General features: G+C 46.7%; 1 protein-coding gene across 2 annotated transcripts in view; it reads right to left on the bottom strand.

The window, feature by feature from the left end:
- The window catches only part of ST3GAL5 (ST3 beta-galactoside alpha-2,3-sialyltransferase 5), a 60,872-nt gene extending 37,158 nt beyond the window's left edge, over positions 1–23,714 (bottom strand). The window contains exon 1 of one of the 2 annotated variants that reach the window (XM_010330367.3): positions 23,522–23,714. In XM_010330367.3, the coding sequence (XP_010328669.1) occupies positions 23,522–23,603 (82 nt within the window). In that variant the 5' untranslated portion in view covers positions 23,604–23,714. Of the gene's footprint in view, positions 1–23,172; positions 23,474–23,521 lie in introns of those variants that run through there. The other variant, XM_010330368.3, reaches the window with a different exon arrangement.
- Positions 23,715–26,492: the final 2,778 nt, after the last annotated feature.

Below are 26,492 nucleotides of genomic sequence, written 5' to 3'. Positions count from 1 at the left end.
TCTTGAAGCGATTCAAGCAACATTCCTAAACAGAACGTAAGACGAAAACCTGCAGGTCAACCATACTTTCATTTTCAACCCCAGTCAATCCCTAGGGCCTGCCAATAATACCTCCTGAATTTCTCTTTTTCACTACACTCCTTTAATAGAAATCACTTACCTGGAACACCCTTAACTCAATGTTGTCCCCTCAAAGCCATCTTTCAAAACTATGTATCTGCCTACTGGCACCCAGCTTATCTCGGATTCTGTGACTCCATGTGACAAACTTGTCTATCACACTGCACAAAGAAGTACTGTTAGAAACCTGGAGGTGCCAAATTGTTGCTTCAGTGCCTTTGCACATGATGTGCCCAGAATCTAGAATCCTACCCAAAAATCTGCCTGGTGAATTACTTTTCATCCTTAAACCCAGCTCCAGCATCAAGCATTTCCTTCTCTCTGAGGTCATTTTTCAACACCACACCCATCCCTGGGCACGTCCCTATCTCTGTTTGCCACAATGAACTGAATTTTCTTCTGCAGATTCCTGGAGGAATGTGCTGCAGAGCCAGAATTCTGTTCATCTTTGTATCCCTAACACCTAGGGCAGAGATTGGCACACAGCAGCCCCTTAAGAAACATCTTGAATGGAATGAAATGTGCATTACGTGTCTGTAGCCTGTTACCAAACAAGATAAACTTCCAAGAAAAGCATTTTCTCAATATTGGTTAAGGGTAAAACCAAAACTGAATGTTAACAGAAAATATAATAGTAAGAATAAAGCATAAACTCTACTGAAACATCTAAAATGGCCAGGCGTGGTAGCTCACGCCTGTAATCCTAGCACTTTCGGAGATTGGGATGGGAAAATCACTTGAGGTCAGGAGTTTGAGACTAGCCTGGGCAACATAGTGAGGCCCTACCTCTACAAAAAAAAAATAAATAAATAAAACATCTAAAATGTCCAACAGTAGGAAATTTGTTGATAAATTACAGCCCAAACTATGTGAACACTCTACAGTACTTAAGATCTTGCTACACGGCAGGGTCTGTGACCGGCAGCATCAGTGTAACCTGGAAGCAGGTTAGAAATGCAGAGTCTCAGGCCCCAACCCAGCCTTGCTGACTCAGAATCTGCATTTTAATGAGACCACGGGACATTCATATGAACATTAAAGTTTGAGAAGCCCTAGCCTAAAGTACTCAGTACTTAAATTTATTGACACTGAAAAACATAGGGAAAAGGCAGTTTTGTAAAAATCTAGGCAGCTACACATGTAGTTACCTCCTGGGATATATCTATTAAAGGTATGTGCTCTGTAGTGGGCAGCCATTTGCAAACCCACCTCCAAAGGCCAAGGAAGAGGCTGACAAATCCAATTTCTCAGAAAGAAACATGATGAACAGAAGCCACATTCTGGGTGGCTTCAAGACAGGATGGTGGCCGCCTGTGCCATTGCTCTCCAGACTGAGGGCTTTTCCACCCAGGTCTTATATACACACTGAAGGAATGTGTAGGACATTGACATCCAACCCTCAGGGAAATGCAAGAATATGCCTAAGGGCAGGACTTATGGTATAACGCCAAGATTGTTTTGACCCAAGGGCAAGAATTACAGTAAGTATATGAAAGTAGAAACCTTAGAAGGATTCCTGGGACTGAGGTTAGTCAGAAGTCAGCATGGCAAATTAGCATCCAAGATGGGGTTGCTTTAGCCTCCACAGTATAAGAGTTCAATTTCCCAAGAGTTTCATCAAATCCCTCTACTTCAGCTCAGCAAAGTATTACTTCTTCTGGTGTAAAAGGGACCATGCGGATTCCACGTCCCTCAGCATCACAAGAGGAGGGCCAAGCTGGGTGAACTGACATACAACAGACGAACAGCAGAGTGGCTTCTCCATGCTCCCTTGGAAAAGCCAGGGCTTATCAGTTGAAAGTCATAATCACCTTGACACCATCTGCACTGTTTTCATTGATTTATTTTGTTTGCAATGTTCTGTTTGGTGAAAAGGTTGAAATTGAAGGCTGGATTATATGAACATTGAATTAGGGGCATACTTGGTTAACTGCTGAATAACTGTGTCATAAACTTCAATAGCAATTATACTTTTCTTTTCTTTTTTTTTTTTTTTTGAGACGGAGTTTCGCTCTTGTTACCCAGGCTGGAGTGCAATGGCGCGATCTCGGCTCACCGCAACCTCCGCCTCCTGGGCTCAGGCAATTCTCCTGCCTCAGCCTCCTAAGTAGCTGGGATTACAGGCATGCACCACCATGCCCAGCTAGTTTTTTGTATTTTTAGTAGAGACGGGGTTTCACCATGTTGACCAGGATGGTCTCGATCTTTCGACCTCGTGATCCACCCGCCTCGGCCTCCCAAAGTGCTGGGATTACAGGCTTGAGCCACCGCGCCCGGCCTACTTTTCTTTTTTGGTTTGAAATGGGGTCTTGCTCTGTCACCCTGGCTGGAGTGCAGTGGTGTGATCGTAGCTCACTGTGGCCTCGACCTCCTAAGCTCAGACCATCCTCCCACCTCAGCCTCCTGAGTAGCTGGGACTACAGGCACATACCACCATGCCCAGCTAATTTTTGTAATTTTTTTTTTTTGTATAGACAGGGTTTCGCCATGTTGCCCAGGCTGGTCTCTAATCCCTGGGCTCAAGCGATCCACCAGCCTTGGCCTCCCAAAGTGCTGGGATTACAGGTGTGAGCCATTGTGCCCAACTGGCCATTACACTTTTAACCAACAAAAAACAATCAGACTGCAAGGGAAGAATGTTCATGTAGCCATAGGTAACCATAGCTGTAGAGGTATCTGGAAGAAAGTACCCCTGTCTTCAACACGTGTTACAATTGTTTTGTTTTTGTTTTTTTTTTTAGAGACAGGATCTTGCTCTGTCACCAAGGCTACAGGGCAGTGGTGTGATAATAACTCACTGCATCCTCAAACTCCTAAGCTCAAGCGATCCTCCCACTTTGATCTTCTGAGTAGCTGTAACTATGGGCATGTACCACTGTGCCCAGCTATCTCTTTATTTGTAGAGATGGGGTCTGTGTTGCCCAAGCCAGTTCCAAACTTCTGGACTCAAGCAATCCTCCCACCTCACCTCCCAAAGTGTTGGGGTTATGGGCGTGAGCCACATGCACGGCCTGGTGGTGCAACTGAGTTCATTTCTTTTTGCATTCCTTTTTTTACTATCTGAATTCCATACATTACCAGTTCCATTTCTGAAAGACTGAAACTATTTTCACTTGGGGGGAAATTTTTAAGCTATGATTGAAATTTAAGCTATGAAAAGATATCTGAAAATCACCCAAACAAAATACTTTTAGGATTCCTTGATCATTTCTTTAACATGGGATAAAAATGTCCTAAAAATTAAGCATTTAAGACTTAAGCAGAAACAAATCATGATAAACTTCGCTAAGAAAGGACCACGTTTGCAGAGCTGGGAAAAGATTTATGGAGATGCAAAATAAAGGTATCAGCACTCAGCAAGTCCAGTTTCCCTCAGGGCTGCTCCCTTTCTGCAGAAGCCTCACCGGGCTTCCAAACAGCAGGTGAGTGAATCTCCGATGGAAAAAGCATGACGGAGGCCCCTGCCTTCAGAAGGCTCACACTCTCACCTGATCTGTTCTGGTACTGCAGCTTCAGCTAGAAATGCAGGGTGTCACAAACACCTCCCCACGCTAAAGCCACCCAGCCAGTGGTGCACACTCACACACGCACACACGGCCTCCGTTCAGTTAAGCAAACGAGACCCTCTCCTTAATTCGATTAACCTATATAACGTGAAGAATGCTTGGGTTATAATAATAAAACTACAGACATGCCCTACTTAACAAAATTGCTTATATGGATATTCCTGTATGCATGCTTTCTTTTCTAACACTAATCATGAAACACATGGTTCTGCATATATTTTTTACTTATGAATTACACATTTGTCTTGTCTTCCCAACTAGAATGCAGATTCCATGCAAGCAGGGGTCTCGGCTTTGCACACCACTGTCTTTATGGTGCCCAGGATGGGAAGAGGCATATAAAGGCCATCCGTATCTGTTTATTTAATAAATTACGCAGTTTCTTATGAGGGTTTCGGAGGCGACAGTGGTTACAGGCATTCCTCCAAGGCTTTTGTTGGCAGGCCATTGCAAGGCTGGCCTGTCATCTTCTGTCCTGTGGCTCCCTCCTTGTTCTCCTTTTTCATCTCCTAAGTGTTAGGATCCCCAGGGCTTAACAATTTGATCCTCTTCTCCCTCAGGCTGCCAGTAACAGCCTCCACATCATGGCTTCACTAACCACCTTTATGCAGAAAAGGACTGACTTTCAAAATTATATTTTTTTACACACATGCTAAAATGTAACAGTCTTCTTAAAGAGCGCATATGAAGAAATAATTCTTTTTTTCTGCTTTGTAAAATGATAAATAATCGTACACTTTCTTTCTTTCTTTGAGATAAGGTTTTGCTCTTGTTGCCCAGGCAGGAGTGCAATGGCACCATCTCGGCTCACTGCATCCTCTGCCTCCCAGGTTCAAGTGATTCTCCTGCCTAAACCACGCAAGTAGCTGGGATTACAGGCACCGGCCACGACGCCCAGCTAAGTTTTGTATTTTTATTAGAGACAGGGTTTCACCACATTGGCCAGGCTGGTTTGGAATCCCTGACCTCAGATGATCTACCCACCTTGGCCTCCCAACGTGCTGGAATTGTATGTACATGTTTATGGAATACATGTAATATTTGGATACATGAATACAATTTGCAATGATCAAATCTGGGGAATTAGGATATCCATCACCTCAACCATTTATCTTTTTTGTTTGTTTGTTTTTGTTTTGAGACAAGGTCTCACTCTTTTGTCCCAGCTAGAGTTCAGTGGTGCAATTATGGCTCATTGCAGCCTTGACCTCCCGGCTCAAGCAATTTTCCCACCTCAGCCTTCCAAGCAGCTGAAATTATAGGTGTGCACCACCATACCCAGCTAATTAAAAAAATTTTTTAGTAGAGATGAAGTCTCGCTATGCTGCCAAGGCTCATTTATCACTTCTTTGTGTTGGGAATATTTCAGCTCTTCTCTTCGTTACTCTGAATTACACAATAATTACTGCTAACTACAGGCACCCTACTATGCCATCGAACACCAGAACTTATTTCTGTATTTTCAGTAATTCTTAAGGTCCTAATGAAGAAACATAAGGGCAAATTTGGGCTTTCAGTCAATTTGTAAGACATTTAATTTATTCAAAATTAAGAATTAACCATTTAAGAATAGAATAAATGCCACAAAGCAGTACACGATGAATTACCAAACTAATTATGGAGATAATTACTGCCGCATGAGTAAGGCACTGATATTTATTGAGAGGGATAAGCCTACATATGATCTCACTACAGCCTAAAAACACATATATCACTGGATTGCTATCTGCATTTAACCTGCGAGAGGATGCACATGGGCAGACATAGAGCTGAGAACCCTAGCCCACATCTACCCGCCGCCATGCTTTTCCAGTAGCAAGGGGTCAGGATGGGAAGGACCTGGAACAACAGGAGGGCATTTGTAATGTCGGGAGGGGGCTGCTTCTTGAAACAGTGAAGTCCCACCAGGGCACAAATGGTTATAAACAAAAATCTGAAGTTGGGAAAGCAGTGAATAAACTGACATGGCTGGAGTGGACTCTGTGGGAAGATAAGCAGACTTCCCAGTTTATCTGGGAAACTATTCCTGAGAATAGCTTATAGGCTAATATGGCCAGCAGAGCACATCCTGTGGGTGGGAGGATTCCAAGAGCAGGACTTCCAGCACAGCAGGAGACAAGGAAGCCTAGTTTGCTATATGCTGGGTCGCCTGGGGTGACAAGGCAGGATCCTAGGCCCTCCCTGCTATAGTGTCCAGTCCAGGTACGAGGGGAGCCTGAGGCCTACCCTGGTGAGGGGGAAGGGGACAGAGGTCTCTGAGCCAGGACAAAAGCAAGACTGGTGATGAACAGAAGCATGCAGGGACAAACGTCTGTCCCAATCAGAGAAAGAAAGGAATGGAAGTCAATTTTTGCCCTTGAGTGGAGACAATGAATTTGAAATGATAAATTACCACATGAAAATGTCCAGGAGGCAAGGCAGACGGATCACCTGAGGTCAGGAGTTCGAGACCAGCCTGGCCAACATGGTGAAATCTCATCTCCACTAAAAATACAAGACTTAGCTGGGCATGGTGGTGCATGTTTGTAATCCCAGCTACTTGGGAGGCTGAGGCAGGAGAATCGCTTGAACCTGGGAGGTAGACGTTGCAGTGAGCCAAGATCGTACCATTGCACTGCAGCCTGAGCGACAGAGTGAAAAGCTCCATCTAAAGAAACCAAAAAAAGTCCAGGAGGCACTTGGGAACATGGACGGGGCCGGCCGGCCTTCCACAGCAGTTCCAACTGAAGTAGGCCCCAGGTCACCCACTGTGCAGAACAAATGAACTGCCCTCTCCCGTGCACCTAGACTGGTACCAGTGACCCACCAACCATGGGGAAGGGAGAAAAGAGCCATTCTAGTCGCCACTGGAGTTTTGTGTTTGAGATGAAGAATTCCACTTGGCAAAGGAGAACAGAAGACAAGGCAGGAAGCCTTACCTCTTAAAGCCACCTAGAGACCACACGCAACAGCTACAACTACAGCAGCGCCACAGGGAGCGGCCGAGAGGGAAGCCAGAATGAAGGGGCAAGCAAGTTCCACTCCAAGGTGGGGCTGGGGGGTGCAGGCAGGACGAGAGCAGTGTTGTGGTCCTGCTGTGGCCACTGAGTGTTGGCTGCTACTAGGACACGGCTGTCCCCTTCTCTGCATATCTGCCTTCCATCCTCAGCCACTGAATGACTGACGTATAAAGGCTGGCCCCCTCACCTAGAGGTGGGACCACCGTGAGAGCAATTCAAGCCCCGGAGTTCTGGGCTGAGACCATGGCTTTGCTCAGCTCCTCCTACTCTCTTCATCCCAGGAGCTCCCTCAGCAAATCAGGAGTCCCTGAACGCTTGTCCCAGGCTCTGCTTCTAGGATGGGCAGCTGGGTCAGTGAGGTCAAGGTACAGAAGATCACAGATGATAAGAAGGGACCCTAGAGGATTTTATTCAGAAGGAGGACATGAAATGTGGAGAAAATCACGGGGCAGCAGCGGGACAAAAGAAGAGGGAGGATGATGAGGGGCTACCGCCGCATTCTGGGCACCACGGGCTCAGCACGGACAGGGCCCCGGATGGATCAGATGAGGCGAGTCAAGGGAGAGGATGACTTAGGTCGCAGGGAGGACACAGGAGCCCTCTATAGAGAGATGCCACGAGGAGGACGAAACACCGTGGAGACGCTAAGTTCAGCTTGGCTTTGCGGAGTCCCAAATGCCTGTGGGTCGCCAAGTCGGTAAATCCCAAAGGGAGCTGAGAACCAGGCCTGATGCCCCAAGAGGGACCTGAGCTGGAGCATCGGTCAGGGGTTGCACTTGGCTGTGGGTAACAGAAACCTGGCTGCTGTGGCCTTTAACCAAGAACAGGTTTATTTTTCTTACAGCGCAGTAAGTCTGGGGACAAGCAGATCAGGGCTGGCCCAGAGGCTCTGTGACATCAGGATGTCCCCAGGTCCTGGCATCTTCTGCTCTTCCAGCATCAGCACATGGCCAGCCTCCACACCATTCAGGCCGGAGGAGCGGGAGACACAGGAAGAGAGGGGCAGCTCCTACACCAGGCAAAGAGGGAGGGGCAGGAAGGGAGCAGCAGCTCCTAGATCAGTTTATCTGGGAAAGTATTCCTGAGACTCCTAACCGGCTTCCATTCACGTCTCCTTGAGCAGAACCCCATCACGTGGCTGCCCCAACTGCAGAGTGGGCTGGGAACTTTTTATAAGCTGGGCAGGCTGCTTGCCCAAAGTTAGGGTTCTGATGGTAAGAAAGGAGAGAGAGAAGCTTTCATAGGCACCAGTAGGGTCTGCCACAGCCAGAGGAAAGGACCTGGGGCTATCTGAATAAAGAAGACATTTAAGGGCTGCTGGAAAGAGGCAGGATCCCCAAGTGGAAGAACAAAGGTCAGGCCCGTCTCGACTTTGGGAAAACTGACCTTGAAGGAGTAGGGGAGAAAGGAAAGGGAGCGTTAAACAAAATATGGAATTCTCATGTGACAATTTCAAGCCTAGTTTTAGACTCTGAAATGAAAATTATTTAAGAAAGAAACGGGCCGGGCGCGGTGGCTCAAGCTTGTAATCCCAGCACTTTGGGAGGCCGAGGCAGGTGGATCACAAGGTCGAGAGATCGAGACCATCCTGGTCAACATGGTGAAACCCCGTCTCTACTAAAAATACAAAAAATTAGCTGGGCATGGTGGCACATGCCTGTAATCCCAGCTACTCAGGAGGCTGAGGCAGGAGAATTGCCTGAACCCAGGAGGCGGAGGTTGCGGTGAGCCGAGATCGCACCATTGCACTCCAGCCTGGGTAACAAGAGCAAAACTCCGTCTGAAAAAAAAAAAAAAAGAAAGAAACGGCTGGGCGCAGTGGCTCACGCCTGTAATCCCAGCACTTTGGGAGGCCGAGGCAGGTGGATCATGAGGTCAAGAGATCGAGACCATCCTGGTCAACATGGTGAAACCCTGTCTCTACTAAAAATACAAAAAATTAGCTGGGCATGGTGGCACGTGCCTGTAATCCCAGCTACTCAGGAGGCTGAGGCAGGAGAATTGCCTGAACCCAGGAGGCGGAGGTTGAAGTGAGCCGAGACCACGCCATTGCACTCCAGCCTGGGTAATGAGAGCGAAACTCCGTCTCAAAAAAAAAAAAAAAAAAGAAAGAAAGAAAAAGAAACACACTAGTTCCTAAACAAAATGCATTTAAAATCACTTAACCTAATTATAAGTAACATAGGTAGGTACCCCTGTCCTCCCTTGTCCTCCCAAGCAGCTTATACAATCCAAGTATCCTTGCACAATCTAGGATGCTAATTTCAAACTAGTTTTAGCAGCGGAACTCTTTTTTACATCGAACATCACTTTGACCCCTAATCTATCATACTGCAGATATATGGTATTCAACTGATCTTTTTGTGTGGTTTCTCAACCTCAGCACTAATGACATTGGGCCAGGTAATCATTTGTGCTAGGGGCTGTCCTGCGCATTGCAGGAGGTTCAGCGGCAGCCCTGGCCTCTGCCCACTAGATGCTAGTATTATCTCTGGTTCTTTTTCTTCCTTTCCAGTTTTGTCAACCAAAAATGTCTCCAGACATTACCAAGTGTCCCCTGGGGAGGAAGAAATCACCCCTGATTTTAACCACTGGGATTAAAGTCACTGCATACCTTAAAATTTTCACATGGCCTTATTTTTAAAGTCAGTGAAGGTAATGAGGCAATGCAATACTGAAATCAAGGCCTGTGGGATAAAAGTTGATGACACAAGTTTTAATATCTACCCTTTTTCTAGGTTAGTTTGGATTGCACAATCTAAAAAATTCTTGACTCATTGGGATATGTGTTTGTGTCCTCACCTGTATAATAGTGAATGGGCCAACAGACACGCACAGACCTGAATCCACACACTGGCCCAGGCAGAGCAGCTGGCCCACGCACAGCGCACAGCTGCACACACACGTGGGAGGAAAGCACCCACTCCTGGATTGACACAACCGCAGCAGGGCCTCTTCATAACCATTCACTCCACTCCCACACCCCCACTCTACGGTGCTTTCTGATTTCAACGGGGTGGGCAGCGTCTCACTTGTCTCTTGGGAGTGTGAATTTCATCCATGAAATCAAAACCACAGAGAAAGTGCTGGTGCTGAGACCGCCCACAACTATCTCCCACTAGCTTCTAGTATTCGTTCAGTTTAAATTACAAACACCCTCACCATTATCTCCACCAGGGATTCTCCAACCTGCCCATGTACAAGAACTACTGGAAGAGGGCTGGGTGTGATGGCTCATGCCTGTAAATCCCAGCACTTTTGGAGACTGAGGTGGGCAGATCACCTGAAGTCAGGAGTTTGAGACCAGCCTAGCCAACATGGAGAAACCTCGTCTTTACCAAAAAATACAAAAATTAGCCAGCCCGGGCACTTGTAATCCCAGCTACTTGAGAGGCTGAGGAAGGACAATCGCTTGAACCCAAGAGGCGGAGGTTGCAGTGAGCATAGATCACATCACTGTACTTCTCCAGCCTGGGCAACAAAGCAAGACTCGAGTTCAAAAAAAAAAAAAAAAAAAAGAAGAACCATTGGAAGAGGCTGCAAAGCATGCAGATTCCCAGACTTCATCCCCAGAATGTCCCACCTGGTGGTAGGACCAGGTGAGAATGCCCACTGTGCATGTTAACCATGTTCCCCTGAGTTATGTGGGTGCAGCACTTTGAGAACTGCTCACCAGCAAGTTTCTCACAGCTGGAGGAAAGCACGTGTAATTAATAACAGATTTTTAGCCTAAAGATTTTCTGATTCTCCTAAAAACTGAACAGAGTTAAAAGGACCTACCTTCTGCAATGAAAAAAATTAAAATGTTGCTCTATGAATGCACAATCAACACGGTACTAATTTTGACCATCAACCAAGTTGCAAGCACTTCAATGATTACTTTTTAATCTATTTCTAATCTACTAGTATTCCTCTAGTGAACACATCATTACTGTCATTCAATTGCCTGTTTTCTACAAGTGTAAAAATGTTAAGGCAGTTAATTATAAGCCCTTGGAATATTATGAACATTCTCTAAAACTGTAATGTGCCTGACAACTACAGATGAGATTTCTCCAAGACTTTACTGAAGTGGTAAATGTATCAGGAGGGCAGTTACTCTCAGGGCTCAGGGCCTAGTTCCACTTCCACCTCTCTCACACTCTCCTCCTCACTCCACATCAACCAAGGGGGCCTCGTGCTCTACTTGCCCTTCCTGTGCTGCCCCTCTAGATGGCTCTCTCCCTACCATCTCTGTTCTGGTTTTCATTCAAAAGTTGCCTTCCTTGACACCCTCTGTAAAACACCACTTTCACCCCCTCACTTTCCTGCTTTACTTCATAGCATTCATTGCCACTGATACATATTTGCCTGTTCTCTGCTATCCCAACTAAAATATAAGACTCCTAGCATAGGGACTATGTCCATTTTGTTCACTGCTGTAATCCAGGCGTCTAAAAAGTACCTAGTATGTAAAAGGCATTTAACAAGCACCTGCAGAATGAATGAACCCAGATGAATGAATGATCAGTGGCCTGCAACTAGATCCCCACACAAAGTTAACCCAAATTTACCATGGTTCTAACAAGCGACCAGTGTGAAGACCAGATCTTCCAGGTGTCGAAGTATCATAATCATTGGGTGTTTATTAAACGTCCAGATGGCACCAGGCACATGGAAAATAGGGATTGAGATCCTTTTTCAAACAAGACCCACCATATGTGTTTGCTGAGGGGAGGTGAGGGGAACAATATAAAATGACTGTCACACCCCTACCATGGAAGAAAATCTGGCAACTGGATCTCTTCTTCTTCTTCTTTTTTTTTTTTTTTTTTTTTTTTTGAGAAAGGGTCTCGCTCTGTCATGTCACCCAGGCTAGAGTGCAGTGGCGTGATCATAGCTCACTGTAACCTCAAACTCCTAGGCTCAATTCTCCCACCTCAGCTGCCGCAGCTAGGATGATAGGTGTGCACCACCACACCCAGCTACATTTTTTATTTTTTTGTAGCGATAGGGTCTCACTTTATTGCCCAGGCTGGTCTCAAACCCCTGGCCCCAAGCAATCCTCCCACCTCAGCCTCTCAAAGTGCTGGGATTTTCAGGTGTGAGCTATCACACTTGCCTGGTTTTTTCTTTAAAAAAAAAAAAAAAAAAAAGAGTAGGCAGACTCATGCCTGTAATCCCAGCACTTTGGGAGGCCGAGGCAGGCGGATTATGAAGTCAAGAGATCGAGACCATCCTGGCCAACATGGTGAAACCCCATCTCCACTAAAAATACAAAAATTAGCAGGGTGTAGTGATGTGTGTCTGTAGTCCCAGCTACTTGGGAGGCTGAGGCAGGCGAACCGCTTGAACCCAGGAAGCGAAGGCTACAGTGAGCCGAGATCATGCCACTGCACTTGGGCCTGGTGACAGAGCGAAACTCTAGTTCAAAAAAAAAAAAAAAAAGAGCAAAGAGATGAAATACTCAACTGGTTGGTTATTTAATAACAGCCAAATAACTCAATCTTTTAGAGGAGGTTTCGTAATCTGTAAAAAGCAGGGTTGGGTGACAACATTTCTATGGCCCCTTCCTCCACTAAAACGTGTTATGATTTTCACAGAGCATGAAGCTTAGCTTACTCTATGGATGCTAATATGTTATAGCCATCTAGTGGAGAAAACCAGAAAGCTGGAATCAGTGGGAGAACAGGGATTTAAGACAACAAAAATCAAAGAAAGTAGGGGAACACCAGGGCGGAGAGAACAGGGTGGAGGTTGAGACATAGGACATTCTGGGAGGGGAGAACTGGAAGGAAAAGATAGGAACAGGAAGAGAAGCCCCAGCATTGTTCTTCCTTCTGGTGCCTGGGTGTGGACAGTTTCAGAGGAACTCCTTTTTGCAAATTCTTATAAGCAGACCTACCCAAAAAAACGATGACAGGCAGCACCGCAGAGATCCTCCTCGGATTCCAAGACCTGCCCCTGCGGCCCGCTCCCCTCCACACAGGAGAGGTTCCAGCCAGACGCATAGAAGTTTGCCCTAAACTGGGTTTTAAAAGTGGGGCTGCAAAAGGACCCTCTTCATCATGCTGAGCATAGTAAATTCGTGATTTCTGCCAAAACATACAACCTGAGTTCTGTCAAGGTAGCGGAGAGACCCATCTTTAACTGACAAATGTGGAGGATTTTGGTAAAACGCACCCTCCAAGGGCTCCACCAGCAACCTTGGTGAAGTGCACTGATCTCTGTGCATAAACACCCTCAAATGTGTTTAAACATATTTTAAAACTTACATTCTGCCTGGCAAGCCTCTTTCAGGGGCAGCTGTAGGGCTAGCCTAAACCAGGTAAATGTGTGGGTCAGAGCTGGTTGACCAGAAGCCCGAGGACACCTACAAGAACTGCAGTCCCCTAGAAAAGTAGCAACAACGAGTGGCTGGGGCTGGAAGGAAACTTCTGGTCCAGCAAAGCCACACTGTTAGTGTAGCTAACAGTTTTTTTGTTGCTGTTTTGTTTTTTTGAGTTGCAATCTCACTCTGTCACCCAGGCTGGAGTGCAGCGGTGTGATCTCAGCTCACTGCAATCTTCGCCTCTCAGGTTCAAGCGATTTTCCTGCCTCAGCCTCCTGAATAGCTGGGATTACAGGCACGCGCCACCACACCTGGCTAATTTTTGTATTTTTAGTAGAGACAGGGTTTCACCATGTTGTCCAGGCTGGTCTCAAACTCCTGACCTCAGGTGATCTGTCTGCCTTGGCCTCCCAAAGTACTGGGATTACAGGCGTGAGCCACTGTGCCCGGCCCTCCACCCTGTTTTCTGATGGTGCCCGAGGAGACAAAACAAATTGTGCAAGGAAGCTCAGTGTTGTGGGGGTGACTTCAGTAATTACCATGGAAAGGGCGGACACTGAGAAGCTCCACGGTGGCTTCTGATGCTAGACTGGCCACAGCATCCATGACCTGGAGGCTGCAGTTTTTAAATTTATCTTGAAATAATTTCAAACTTAAAGTTACAAAAACAGTACAAAGAATTTCCATCTGCCCTTTAAGCAGACTCCCCAGTTGTTACCATTTTACCACACTTGTGCTGCCATTCCATTTGTATACTGTGTGCGTATTATTTATTTGACCATTTGAAAGTTGAAGACACGACGACACCTACCCCTAAATATCTGAATATTTCCTAAAAACAAAGACATAACTTTTATACAAGCACAACATATTAGGAAATTAACATCGATTCAGTACTGTTATCCAATCTAAAGACCTTATACAAATTTCTCCCCTCGTCCCAGTGATGGCCTTAGAACAAAAACAGCAAGAATATATGTTATTTTCTGTTCCAGGGTCCAGTCTAGGATCGTTTGGCACTCACTGTCATGTTCCTTTAGCCTTCTTTAATCTGAAACAGTTCCTTTATCTTTCATGGCCTTGGCATTTTTGAAAAGTACAGGCCAATTATTTTGTAGAATAGCCCTCAAATGGAGTCTGTCTAATGTTTCTTCATGATTAGGTTCAAGTTATGCATTTTTTTTTAGCTGGAATATCACAGAAGTGACCCTGTACCCTTCTCAAAGCATTTCTCAGGAGGCATGTGTTGCTGATTTGATTAAGGGTTAAGGTGGTAGAAGCCAGGTTTTTCCACTGTCAAGTTAACTACTTTCCATTCATAATTAATAAGTGACTTGATGGGAGATACTTAGTGACTAAGTAGATATCCTATTTATCATCAAATCTACGTGTTTCAGTACCTACTGGTGGATTCCTGCCGGAGAAGGCTATGACTGTGTGGAGTTCAACAAATTCAAACCTCAGGAATGAAACTAGGAATGGATAAAGCAGTAGTAGGTGATGAACAAAAATTAACATGTAATTCTTCTATCAGACTTAATTTGAGTAACCCCCATTTATGTTCACTCTTAGGTATTAAGAAAAAAAAAACCCTCTAGATTTGCTTTTGAGAATACAGTATATATGAGGTGGGAGTATGGTAATTTCTCTATTGGTGCTTCCATGTCTGCTAGAAACAGCCCATCAATTCAGTGTCTAGTGTCAGCAAGAGGAGATATCCAAGTCCAGAAAGCTAACCGCTGGAGTGATTCTCATACCAATGCTTGATTTTCCAAGGGCAATGCTGTGTGGCTCAGCCTGGTGATTCCCAGCTTACTGTGACACAATGCAGGGAGGAGCTACATTTAAAAGCAAAAACTCTCCTCTCAACTGATGACCAGGTGTAGAAACAGGTGTCGAAACTCTAATCTGCCTTATCCAAGAAATATTTTTTAAAACCCTGTTAGCATACAAGTAGAAATTTCAGAAAATAATATAAAAACACAAAGAACATTTAAAAATCACTGTTATCTTGCAACCCAGTGATACCCATTGTTAACATTCTGGTATGTGTTCTATCAGCCTCCGCTCTTTGCATGGATACATTATCATGATGGTGATCATGCTATTGACACCAACCTCATTTTAAGGTGCATTCCACTCGGGAATGAAGTCCTACAAAACAGAATCAATTTTCTCAATTCTCCCAGGAATGATCTATAACTTGAATCATTCCAGAAGCAAGGAGTGAAGTTAATTAATAACATACAATGGTTGCCTGAGAGTACTGGGGCACAAGTCTGTTGTAGAACATTGAGAAGGGCTGGTCTGTTTTATTGTATAATTTCCTTTGTTTACCTAACAATCCTTTAAATAAAAATTTCATAAGCATCTTCCATACACCAGGCACTGGGAATATAAAAATAAGTAAGACACAACCCCTTTCCTCTGTAAATGAATAATCCAGCAAGGAAATCTGAAAATGCCTAAATACTCAAAATACCAAATAATGCTGTCATAGAGGAGCTACAGTATGCCTTTTGCCTCCTGGGCAAGAAATCACAGGCTCCATCAGAGTAAATCAGGGAGGCTTCCCCAAGGAGGTGATGTATGAATGGGTCCTTGAAGAATGTCTAAGACTTCAGAGACAGGACAGAGAGAAGGCAGCATTCCAGACAGAAGGAAGGTAATGCCAGACACACAGAGACAGGTGTGTGCTGGGGTCAGATTACAGGGGGCCTGGGGAAGAATGGGTAGAAGATGCATCTAGGAATGAACCAGGACCTCTTAAGTTATACAAAGTAGGATGGCCCTAAGTGGTTCTTAAGTAGGAGAGTGGTGAGCTCATACTGGGATGAAAGAGGCCAAGGAACGGGGTGGTCAAAAGGCCACTGAGATCAGTGCAGTGAGGGGTGATGGAGGAGCTGAGCTACAGCCAGGAAGGCCAGAATGTGGCCAACCAAGAGATATGGAGGAGGAAGGTGCCAGAGAACTTGGTGACCAGGCCAGGAGGGGCCATTATTATAGCACTGGGCCAGCCAAGATCCATCCTGTGTAATAAATTCAGGTAGCTAAAGACGGAAGGCGGAGGGGAGAAGGTATGCAAGAAGGCTCCAAATGTTACTGTTTCTCAAGATGATTTAATGGCAAAGGTAGAGGTGTCCCTCAAAGAGAAAGAGGCCAAAGGGAGCAACACATGACACTAGGGGTAAACTGAAGAAACTGCCCCTAGAACTCCCCCTCCCCTCGGGGTCCCACCAAGCCATTACAGAGTAGCTCTCCTGCGATGGGCCTGTGTGACAGCACATTATATACACAGAGTGTGCTAGAGAGAACAGCTCCATGGCAACCCCATAAATGGCACAAATAAAGCAAATCTAGAAGCTCAATGTTCAATGGAATATTTCCCTCTTAACCCAAAGGAAATACAAGTAGTTGGGCTGAATAAGAATACTTAATAGGAGAAAGCGAAAGCAGAACGGACAGTTAACAAAAAGCAATTCTGGGACCCAGTACCCACAGGCTCCAATGTGTGGGCTTTTCCCTAAACTTGAGCAGAATGGGCAACACAGGGTATCAGATGATGGGAAAACTTGTGGGCAAATTCTAAAATAATCAAGATCCCACTGCCCCAGAAAGTGTAAGGGTAAAAGTTCTTAAGGTTTTGGAGCATAAAAGTGATGTCACCAAGCAGGACCTTAGAAATATTACTCAGGGAACAGCTGGCCAGGTGGGTGGGGAAGGGAAGGTAAGGAATTTGCCAGTATTCAGTAATATAATATAACCCACAGTATTCAGTAATCATATATGTCTCATAGGAATGGAAGAACAGGACTAGTAATAGAAAGCTCCAAATCAGAAAACAGTAATGACCCTAGCAAAGGAACTGGCAGGACAGTGACTGGGACAGCGACAACCAGAGTCTGGCAGGACCTGGCAATTTCGGGTTGGCAGGAGAGGGAGGAATTGTGCAGGAGACAAAGGGAGATTTTGTTTGGGCTGCTTAAAACTCAGAACAAGTTATGTTTCCATTTCTAAAACCAACAACGTATATTTAGGTCTAACTAAAACACATGAAGGATTTGACACCCCAATCACATCTCTTTTATTCTTGGTTCCAAAATTCTGGGAAACCAGCATTTGGGCAGGCTCCCCAACAGACATAATTATACAACCCATTTTTGATCAAACGGGAGTATGTGCCTGGGAAGAGAGTAATAAGAAACACACACACTGTCCCTTCTTCAAAAAGCTCTCATAGGCCGGGCATGGTGGCTCATGCCTGTAATTCCAGCATTTTGGGAAGCCAAGATGGGTGGATCATCTTAGGTCAGGAGTTCAAGACCAGCCTGACCAACATGGCAAAACCCTGTCTCTACTAAAAGTTAGCTGGGTAGGTGTGGTGGCATGCACCTGTAGTCCCAGCTACTCAAGAGGCTAAGATAAGAGAATTGCTTGATCCAGGGAGGCTGAGGTTGCAGTGAGCTGAGATGGTGCCACTGCACTCCAGCCTGGGCAACAGAGCAAGACTCTGTCTCAAAAAACAAAACAAAACAAAAAAAAACCTCTCATAATCTTATTTTTAAAAACAGCCAAGTAGGTCTATTTTAACTTATCTATGTTGGACATGAGGGCAGAGTGTCAGATGATGTTTCAGAAGATCTGGGGTATATGTGTGATATGTTTTGGCTGTGCCCCACCCAATTCTCAACTTGAATTGTATCTCCCAGAATTCCCATGTATTATGGGAGGGACCCAGGGGGAGGCAATTGAATCATGGGGCCTGGTCTTTCCTGTGCTATTCTCATGATACTGAATAAATCTCACAAGATCTGATGGGTTTAAGCCTTTAGGGGAGTGTTGGGAAGGCATGATTAGTTTTGAAATGTGAAGACATGAAATTTGGAGGGGTCAGGGGTGCAATGATAGGTTTGGCTGTGTCCCAACCCAAATCTCAACTTTAATTGTATCTCCCAGCATTCTCACAGGTTGTGGAAGGGACCCGGGGGAGGTAATTGAATCATGAGGGCCGGTCTTTCCCATCTATTCTCGTGATAGTGAATAAATCTCCTGAGATCTGATGGGTTTATCAGGGGTTTCCACTTTTGCTTCTTCCTTCTTCTCTCTTGCCACTGCGATGTTAAGAAGTGCCTTTCACCTTCCGCCATGATTGTGAGACCTTCCCCATGACTATGAGACCTTCCCCATGACTGTGAGACCTTCCCCAGCCATGTGGAACGGTAAACCTCTTTCTTTTGTTAATTGCCCAGTCTGGGGTATGTGTTTATCAGCAGGGTGAAAACGGACTAATACAATGTGTGCCTTAGGAAAGGCTTCCCAGAGGAAAGAATGTTTCTGCCCAGGCCTGAATAGGAACTGGAGTGTGATGACAGAGGCAGGTGCCTTGAGAGCAGGGCCAAACAGTAGGGAAGGATGGCAGAATGCCAAGTACAGTGTGCCTAAAGGGTCTACCCAGGAGGGCACAGCAACCTGAGACGCTAGAAAAGCAAGCAGTTCATGTCACAGGAGGCTGCAACTTTAGGAATAAAAGGGAGCAACTGGTGGTGGGGTAGTTTAAAGTGGAGTTTTGGAGACCTCTCTTGAGGCTGGACTGGAGACGGAGAAATCCTTTCACGAGGCAGTACCAGTTAGGAGGCTGCGATGGAGCTCCAGGCAAGCGATGACAGCACTGCTGGGGGCACACTCCCCTGACAGGACGGAGCCGCCTTAAGGCTCCTGAGATCATCCTTACCAATTTCACCAGTAGCTGTTACAGACTGCAAAGACATGGATATGACAGCCTCATTTACCACCTCCAGGCCAGACTGCCTGAGTCCGAACCCAGCTCAGACCCCTATGGCTTCTTAACCTCTGTTCCTCAATACCCTCCTTTATAAAATGGGGATTATAATGGCACCAAACACATAGGGCTGTGATGAAAATTACATTGTTTACTATATATAACATGTCTACAATAGATTAAAATGAAGTGAGTAGGAAAGCATTGATTCTTTCTGTCCTATCTACGTTTTGTAGCTTGTGGGTTCATTTGTGGGGGCAGGCAGGGAGCGGACTTAGTGTGAAAAGAAGAATATAAAGCAGCTCATCAAAAATTTACTTTACATAGTGTGTAGCTGTGTTATTAGGTGCATAAGAGTTTAGAAATGGAAACTTTTTGGGAAACTGAAACTTTGATCCATCTGTTTCTTTTCCATTTTTAAAATGTAGTTACTAGAAAATATAAAATTAGCCATGTGGATGAGGTTATATTTCCATTGGACAGTGCCGGTCTAGAGGAAGGATGAGCAAGAAGCCCACACCAATCCCCAAGTCCTGAGTGGTAACAACTTGACTGCAGAAAGTGATAAGCAAACAGAGGAGAGTATCAGAGGCTGCACGTGTCCTCCTCTCTTCTGCTATGGTATAGATTAGAGATAAGAATAAGATGTTTATCCCAGCACTTTGGGAGGCCGAGGCGGGTGGATCACAAGGTCGAGAAATCGAGACCATCCTGGTCAACATGGTGAAACCCCGTCTCTACTAAAAATACAAAAAATTAGCTAGGCATGGTGGCGTTTGCCTGTAATCCCAGTTACTCAGGAGGCTGAGGCAGGAAAATTGCCTCAACCCAGGAGGCGGAGGTTGTGGTGAGCCGAGATTGTGCCATTGCACTCCAGCCTGGGTAACAAGAGCGAAACTCCGTCTCAAAAAAAAAAAAAAAGAATAAGATGTTTATGAAAAGCAAAAAGTGAGTGAAGAATAGGGCAGAAGAGGATGAAAAAGCAGAGGCTGAGGAGAGAGGAAGGCTGAGGAAGAAATGGCACATGTAACAGAAAAACCACCTCTGCTCAGAACTCAATACACATAAGCCCTGAATTATGAAAAAGACATGGTCTTAAAAACAGCCTTAATAGTCAAAAGACAGAAGTACTATTCCACCAAAGTAGACCTTTCTAATCTGTTGTTTCTATCAAACTGATCCCATCCTATCACATAATATTTAACTGTTACAATTCCAGCTCTTAAAAATTAAAGGAAAAAACGAACGAATTCATGGGTATAGGAGTTGGTGAGCCATTCAATAACTTAATCCTGAATATTTTTCCATACTGTAATAACAGAACAACAAAAATGTTTTACATGGTGTCAAAAACCCAAACAAGAAATGGACTTTTCCTCTAGGTCATGGATAACTTTTAGCAGAAATGCAGAGAAAGCAGGCCAGAGAAGTAGACATAAAGCATAGAAAGTACAGTATTAAGAGAGCTCAGAGAAGAGGGGTTTGTTTGCAGCAAGAAGGGTGGGAGTTGAGACCAAGCCAGGCTGTTTCACCAGAGAAACTCTTCCCTTAGGTCAGAGGCTTTTAGGGAGCGAACGGTTCCCCACAGCCCAGCTTGCCCTGCTGCCTGGCCCACTGAGAGACTGGGGCCTATGACTGCACTTACTGACATCATACATAGCCAGGTAGAAACTGATCCTGACTGCCAGAAGGACTCCTGATTCCTGTCCCAGTCTCCTTAGAACTGTCATCCTCATCGGCGAATAGTGAGGAACTACCAATGTGGTCATTCCAAAATTGAAATAAAATAGCTGTGGCCAAGACTCCCAAAACAGCAATATCACTCCCTAGGTACAGACCTATCAGAAATGCATACACATATGTACCAAAGCCAGACACTAGAGTGGTCACAGCGGCACCATCTGTAACAGACAAATGCTGGAAACTGCCCAAATGTTCACAGACAATACGTGACAATGTACCATACATGAATATGGTATATTCTCCCAATGGCCCCATCAGCAATGAGAGTGAATGTGCTTCAACTACGGGCAGCATCATGAGTGACTCTCAGAAACTCAATGCTTAAGGAAAGAAGACATACACTAGCCGGGCATAGTTGCTCTGCCTGCAATCTCACTGCTTTGGAAGGCCAATGTGGGAGAACAGCTTGAGGCCAGGAGTTGGAGACCAGCCTGGACAACATGGTGGGAGCCATTTCTACAGAAATCAAATAAACAAACTAGCTGAGTCTGGTGGTGTGCGTCTGTAGTCTCAGCTACTAAGGCGGCTAAGGAAGGAGGATTGTTTGAGTCCAGGAGTTCAAGGCTGATCTGGGGGAGGCTGCGACCAGAGTACAACACATGAGGAGCTCCCAGGGTCCTGGCCAGGTCTGTTTCTTGATCTAAGTGCGAGTGTATGGGCATGTTCAGTTTGGAAAATTCATTGAACAGGACACTTACGGTATGTCTACTTTCCTAGTGTCTATGCTATATTTAAAAATAATAATAATGAAGCTTTGTCTGTCTGGTGTTCAGGTAAGACAAGCCTGGTAGTGTCCTTGAAGCCTCAAAACTGATTTTTCTCCTGCTCCCTTATGCATTTCACTTGCTTATCTCTGCACATGTGCTTAAGCTGGCTCTCTCCTGGACTAGCCTGCGTGTCACCATCATATTTATGGTTTCCTCCCATACCAGGCCTGTGATTCACCCCTCTTTGCATGCCTTTGCTAACTTATGCCACCCACACTGATTCAGCCCTTGCTTTTCCTTCCTCAGCAGTTAGGGAGCTCGGAGTATCATTAACGTCTGTGTATTCCCAATTATTTTACCTTTGCCAAAGCTTCCCAGCTAGACTAAAAACACGGGAACATACCCTCTGGCACTGTGTCCACAGGCAGTGCGGATTAAATCGCTCCTCAGGAACCAGTAGGGTGTGGAAGGCAAGCCTTATCCCTTCTCCCAGAAACTGCTGGCTCCAACACAGCCACCTTGGCCCCCCAGGACCTGGAATGGACTCCCACAGAGAACTCCCCAACCTCTTTTTATTCACTGCCTCCCAAGAGCCAACCTGCTAGATAAATTCCCCTCACTGCCGCAAATAGTCCCACAAGGCAAGCAGGGAAGAACTAGAGGAGGCAAACCAAAGAACAAAGAGTGTGTTCTTATTCTGCCATGGATATATCCTTAACAGTCATCACCAATCTATTTTGATAACATGCAACAATGTACAATTTATGCCAACATTGTAAGACTTTTCCAAATAGTCGTAAATGTGAGGTTTCAGAATTTATGTCTGCCAGCCCTCTCCTCTACGAGCCCCTTCATGCCTTCCCATCGCACCTGTTTCTCTTCTTGCCTGACGAAGAAACGCCAATCACAACTAAGAATATCTAAGCGTCATTTCATCTTACAAAAACAGCAGCACCCATGTAACAGGCACATGGGTGAAAGACTCAGGACATGCTGGTTACATGCTCTCACAGTTAGTATGAATCTCTCCTTCTTGAAGTGATCGCTGGAATTCAGGTGCTTCCAGGCTCTATGACTAGCAATGTTAGACACTCCTCGAAGCTGTCAAGCTCTCAGGGTTACACAGGTGAAACCACAACCTGTTCTGACTGTATTCAAGTCTGTGCCTGAACCTTCATGCAGCAGAAACAGACTCCTCTTCCACGGTTTCAGCAGCTGTATACTTCCATGGGAAAGGATTAGCAGGCATAAGCCCAGGGGAGGGCAGCTAAACACCAGAGGGCAGGAGATGAGTCTCCTTCCTCTGTGACACCCAGCACGGCCCTGGCAAGGCCCTGGCACGAAGAGCAGGCAACCACCGGTGCCAGATGAAGCGCAGCACATAAAACCATTTCCCCCTTTAAATGAACGATGCCTAATTAAGCAAAGGCCGCATCCATGAATTAAGACATGAGGATATCAAATTTGTCGTCTGAATCAGCTAGTAATTCTGCAGGACCCTCTACCCTCGAAACGTATTTTTTATGATTAGAAAAACCCGGGGACTGGAAGGGACCTCGATCATCTGCAGGGTAAGCTTCCAAGGAGTGACCAAGAGCCCGAGCCCCACAGGGGGATCAGTGTCTGCCAAGGTCACCCAGCTGGTGTGGGGCAGGGCTCCTCCGGGATGCTCTTGGAAAACCCTGCGTTACTTACACACGCAGGGCGTACAGTGAATGCATGCCCGCGTCAAGCCACGGCTATAATTCAGAAGAAACAAAAAGGTCGCCAAAACCTGTCTTCTCCGCAGGGCTGGCTGCAGAGAGGGTGCAGGGAAGGTCACCGGCAAATTTCTACCAGTGGCTCCACATCACGCCTCCCTGAAGGATGCAGAGAGCGGTTTCGGGAGCTGGTAGTAACCATGCAGGGGGTCCCCCAAGCCCATCCCAGGAAAAATACGTTAACTCGCCTCTGCTGGCTCCGAAGCTTCCAGCAATGAATTAAATCCAGAGCTGCTGCGGAAAGTAGCGGGGACAGGGCCACTGCAGCGGGACCCGACACCCGGCGGTCCGCCCCGCCCTCCACCGAGTCCACACCTGCGCGGGCCGCGGCGCCCCCAGCCCGGTCCACACGGCCAGGGACCACGACCATCGGCCCGCGCCCTAGCCGGGCTCGCCTGGGGGCGCCGTGCTCTGGAAGCTGCCCGCGGCGTTTAGGCGGAAACGCAGCACCCAGTGAGGCCGGGCAGAGACAGGTCGCCGCCGCAGACCCCAGCCCACAGGCCCCCGCGACGCCGAGGAGGGGGCTGCGCCATGTACCTCGGCCGGCAGGTGCCGCCGCTGTCTCGGTCCGCGGCTGCAGTGGACGCCGCTCCGCGCCGCCCGCCGCCTTCGTCCGCATACTAGGGAGGGGGCTCCGGCAGGCCGCCAACCCCGGACCCCGCGCCCCCGCCCGCCCCCGGCGCAGCGCTCGTGCCCATTCAGCCCAGGGCCGCGACTCCCCAGCGCGGATGCGAAGGAGGGGCGGGGGGCGGGATCTGTCGTCACGAGGAGCGAACGGCCAATCGGAGAACACGATGCCTCCGCTGCGGCCCCGCCCCCGGGCGCGCGAGCCCCTCCGCCCTGCGAAGCCGCAGGAGCTGCGGAGGCAGGACGCCCCCTACGGGTACGCACGCGGGCGGAGGCCGGGCTGGGGCAAGCCCCGCTAGGTTCTGGAGAGGAAATGATAATACAGTTTGTAAAAACATAAATATTTCGTTAAGATAAAAAAAAAAAATCAGGAAACAAAGCTGAAGGCAGTGATCAATAGGTTATTTCTTGAACACAGCTGAGCATATACTGTGCGCCTGTAACTTTCTGGTGCTTTCGACCCGATCCCAGGGAAGCCAATGAAGTCGGTCGGCTTGCAGAACTTCCTTTCAGACGGGCAGACACAGCACCGCGGCCGTGTGTCTGTGATTCCCTTCTGGGTTTGAAAAAGATCCTAGACACCGAGCCAAATATGTTTGCATAAACCGGGAGCTCGTCGCTCTATTTTGTAACAACTTGGCGCAAGGCAACTGGTTTGGAGATGTCTCTGTTCTTCCCTTGGTGGGGGCGGGGTTGTCGGAAAAAAATGTGCTGCCTGGGTGATCGAGGTTGGGGCCAAAGCGTTGCAAAGGAAACGGTGGGCGGACTCTACTTAAGACTGTATCTGGATTGTTCTAACGTGAAGACATTGGGAGCATTTCGAAAACAGTGGAGGAAAAGCTGTCACTAGGCGATTTAAATCCGGTAAGTTGGCCAAGGCTAGCCCGGCGAAGCAGCTGCCCGGGTCAGCGACAGCTGCAAGAATGCTCAGTACCTTGCCCTCTTACTCTTGGAGAACAGCCCAAGGCCCATGTGTTACAGGAAAGGGGTCCCGATCTAGACCCCAAGAAGGGGTCCCGATCTAGACCCCAAGAGAGGGTTCTTGGATCTCATGCAAGAAAGAATTCAGGGCAAGTCCACAGTGCAAAGTAAAAGCAAGTTTATTAAGAAAGTAGCCGAGACGGGTGGATCACGAGGTCAAGAGATCGAGACCATCCTGGTCAACATGGTGAAACCCCGTCTCTACTAAAAATAGAAAAAATTAGCTGGGCCTGGTGGCGCGTGCCTGTAATCCCAGCTACTCAGGAGGCTGAGGCAGGAGAATTGCCTGAATCCAGGAGGCGGAGAGGTTGCGGTGAGCCGAGATCGCGCCATTGCACTCCAGCCTGGGTAACAAGAGCGAAACTCCGTCTCAAAAAAAAAGAAAAGAAAAAAGTGGCGTACTAGCATGACAACTTATGTTGGAATGTGAAGAAAACAAAAAAAGAAAGTAAAGTGGCCGGCCCAGTGGCTCGCGCCTGTAATCCCAGCACTTTGGGAGGCTGAGATGGGCTAATCACCTGGTTAGGAGTTCAAGACCAGCTAGCCAACATGGCCAAATCCCCTCTCTGCTAAAAATCCAAAAATTAGCTGGGCGAGGTGTAGTCCCAGCTACTCCGGAGGCTGAGGCAGGAGTATCCGTTGAACCTGAAAGGCAGAGGTTGCAGTGAGCTGAGATTGCCACTGCACTCCAGCAGGGCGTTCCTGAAAATGAGAAGAGGAACATATCCAACCTAGGTACAATGCTTGTAATGCTTGTATATGTGGAGAGATGTGCTCTACTACAAGGGTTTGTGACAAAGGATTAATTTTCTTAATTACTATATTTGCAAGAATCAATATTATTATCTTTAAAGCAAAAGTAGGAATGCCTTTGTTCTCCAGATATTGGGATATCTGGACACTCTCAAGTCTGGGTCTGTTCAGTAAACATTATTAATTTGTTCCCTTAACCATAAACATCTAGAGCTAGGAATGAATGCCTAGCTTTCAGGGAACGCAGACTAGCAAGTCCCAGCCTCATTTTCCTAGCCCTCACTCAAAATGGAGGTACTCTGGTTCAAACACCTCTGACACATGTGCTTTATACAACACTCTTTTTTTTTTTTTTTTTTTTTTTTTTGAGACGGAGTTTCGCTCTTGTTACCCAGGCTGGAGTGCAATGGCGCGATCTCGGCTCACCGCAACCTCCGCCTCCTGGGCTCAGGCAATTCTCCTGCCTCAGCCTCCTAAGTAGCTGGGATTACAGGCATGTGCCACCACGCCCAGCTAATTTTTTGTATGTTTAGTAGAGACGGGGTTTCACCATGTTGACCAGGATGGTCTCGATCTCTTGACCTCGTGATCCACCCGCCTCGGCCTCCCAAAGTGCTGGGATTACAGGCTTGAGCCACCGCGCCCGGCCTATACAACACTCTTTACCTCTCTTTGTCTCCCTTGCTCTTTCCTTTCTCTTCTAGATTCCCCTTGTCTGCAAAGCCAGGCCCTGATAGCGTCATAGCTATGACGCTAAGAGTCAGCAGTATTCCAGCTTCCAAGGTTGGATGTAAGGTGGGGGTAAGAAAGAAAAGGAGCTTGAAGTTGCCTCCTGTCCCAGCACCACATGGCATCTGTTAAGTCCTTACTTTACTCACATTAGGTTGACCCACTTGGGAAGCAAGACAAGCGGGCCCCCAAACTTCCTTTTCACCAGCCACAGAGACATCCTTAGCACTATTCTGGATTAAGACAAAGATCTCCAAACAGCAGACTCGGATCACCCTCTATCTAGGTTTCAAAGCCTTACTGGTTTCTCTCCAAGTCATTGGCTGATCTCAGAGAAGCTTCTGAATATTGACTAGCAAAGAATCACTCAGGCTATTTATAAATCAAGGGGGAAGTGCAATGGCGTGATCTCAGCTCA

The sequence above is a fragment of the Saimiri boliviensis genome, chromosome 1, assembly GCF_048565385.1.
Source record: "Saimiri boliviensis isolate mSaiBol1 chromosome 1, mSaiBol1.pri, whole genome shotgun sequence".
Lineage (NCBI taxonomy): Eukaryota > Metazoa > Chordata > Mammalia > Primates > Cebidae > Saimiri > Saimiri boliviensis.
The sequence above is the reverse complement of the archived record's forward strand: the minus strand, read 5'-3'. Positions and strand labels throughout refer to the sequence as shown.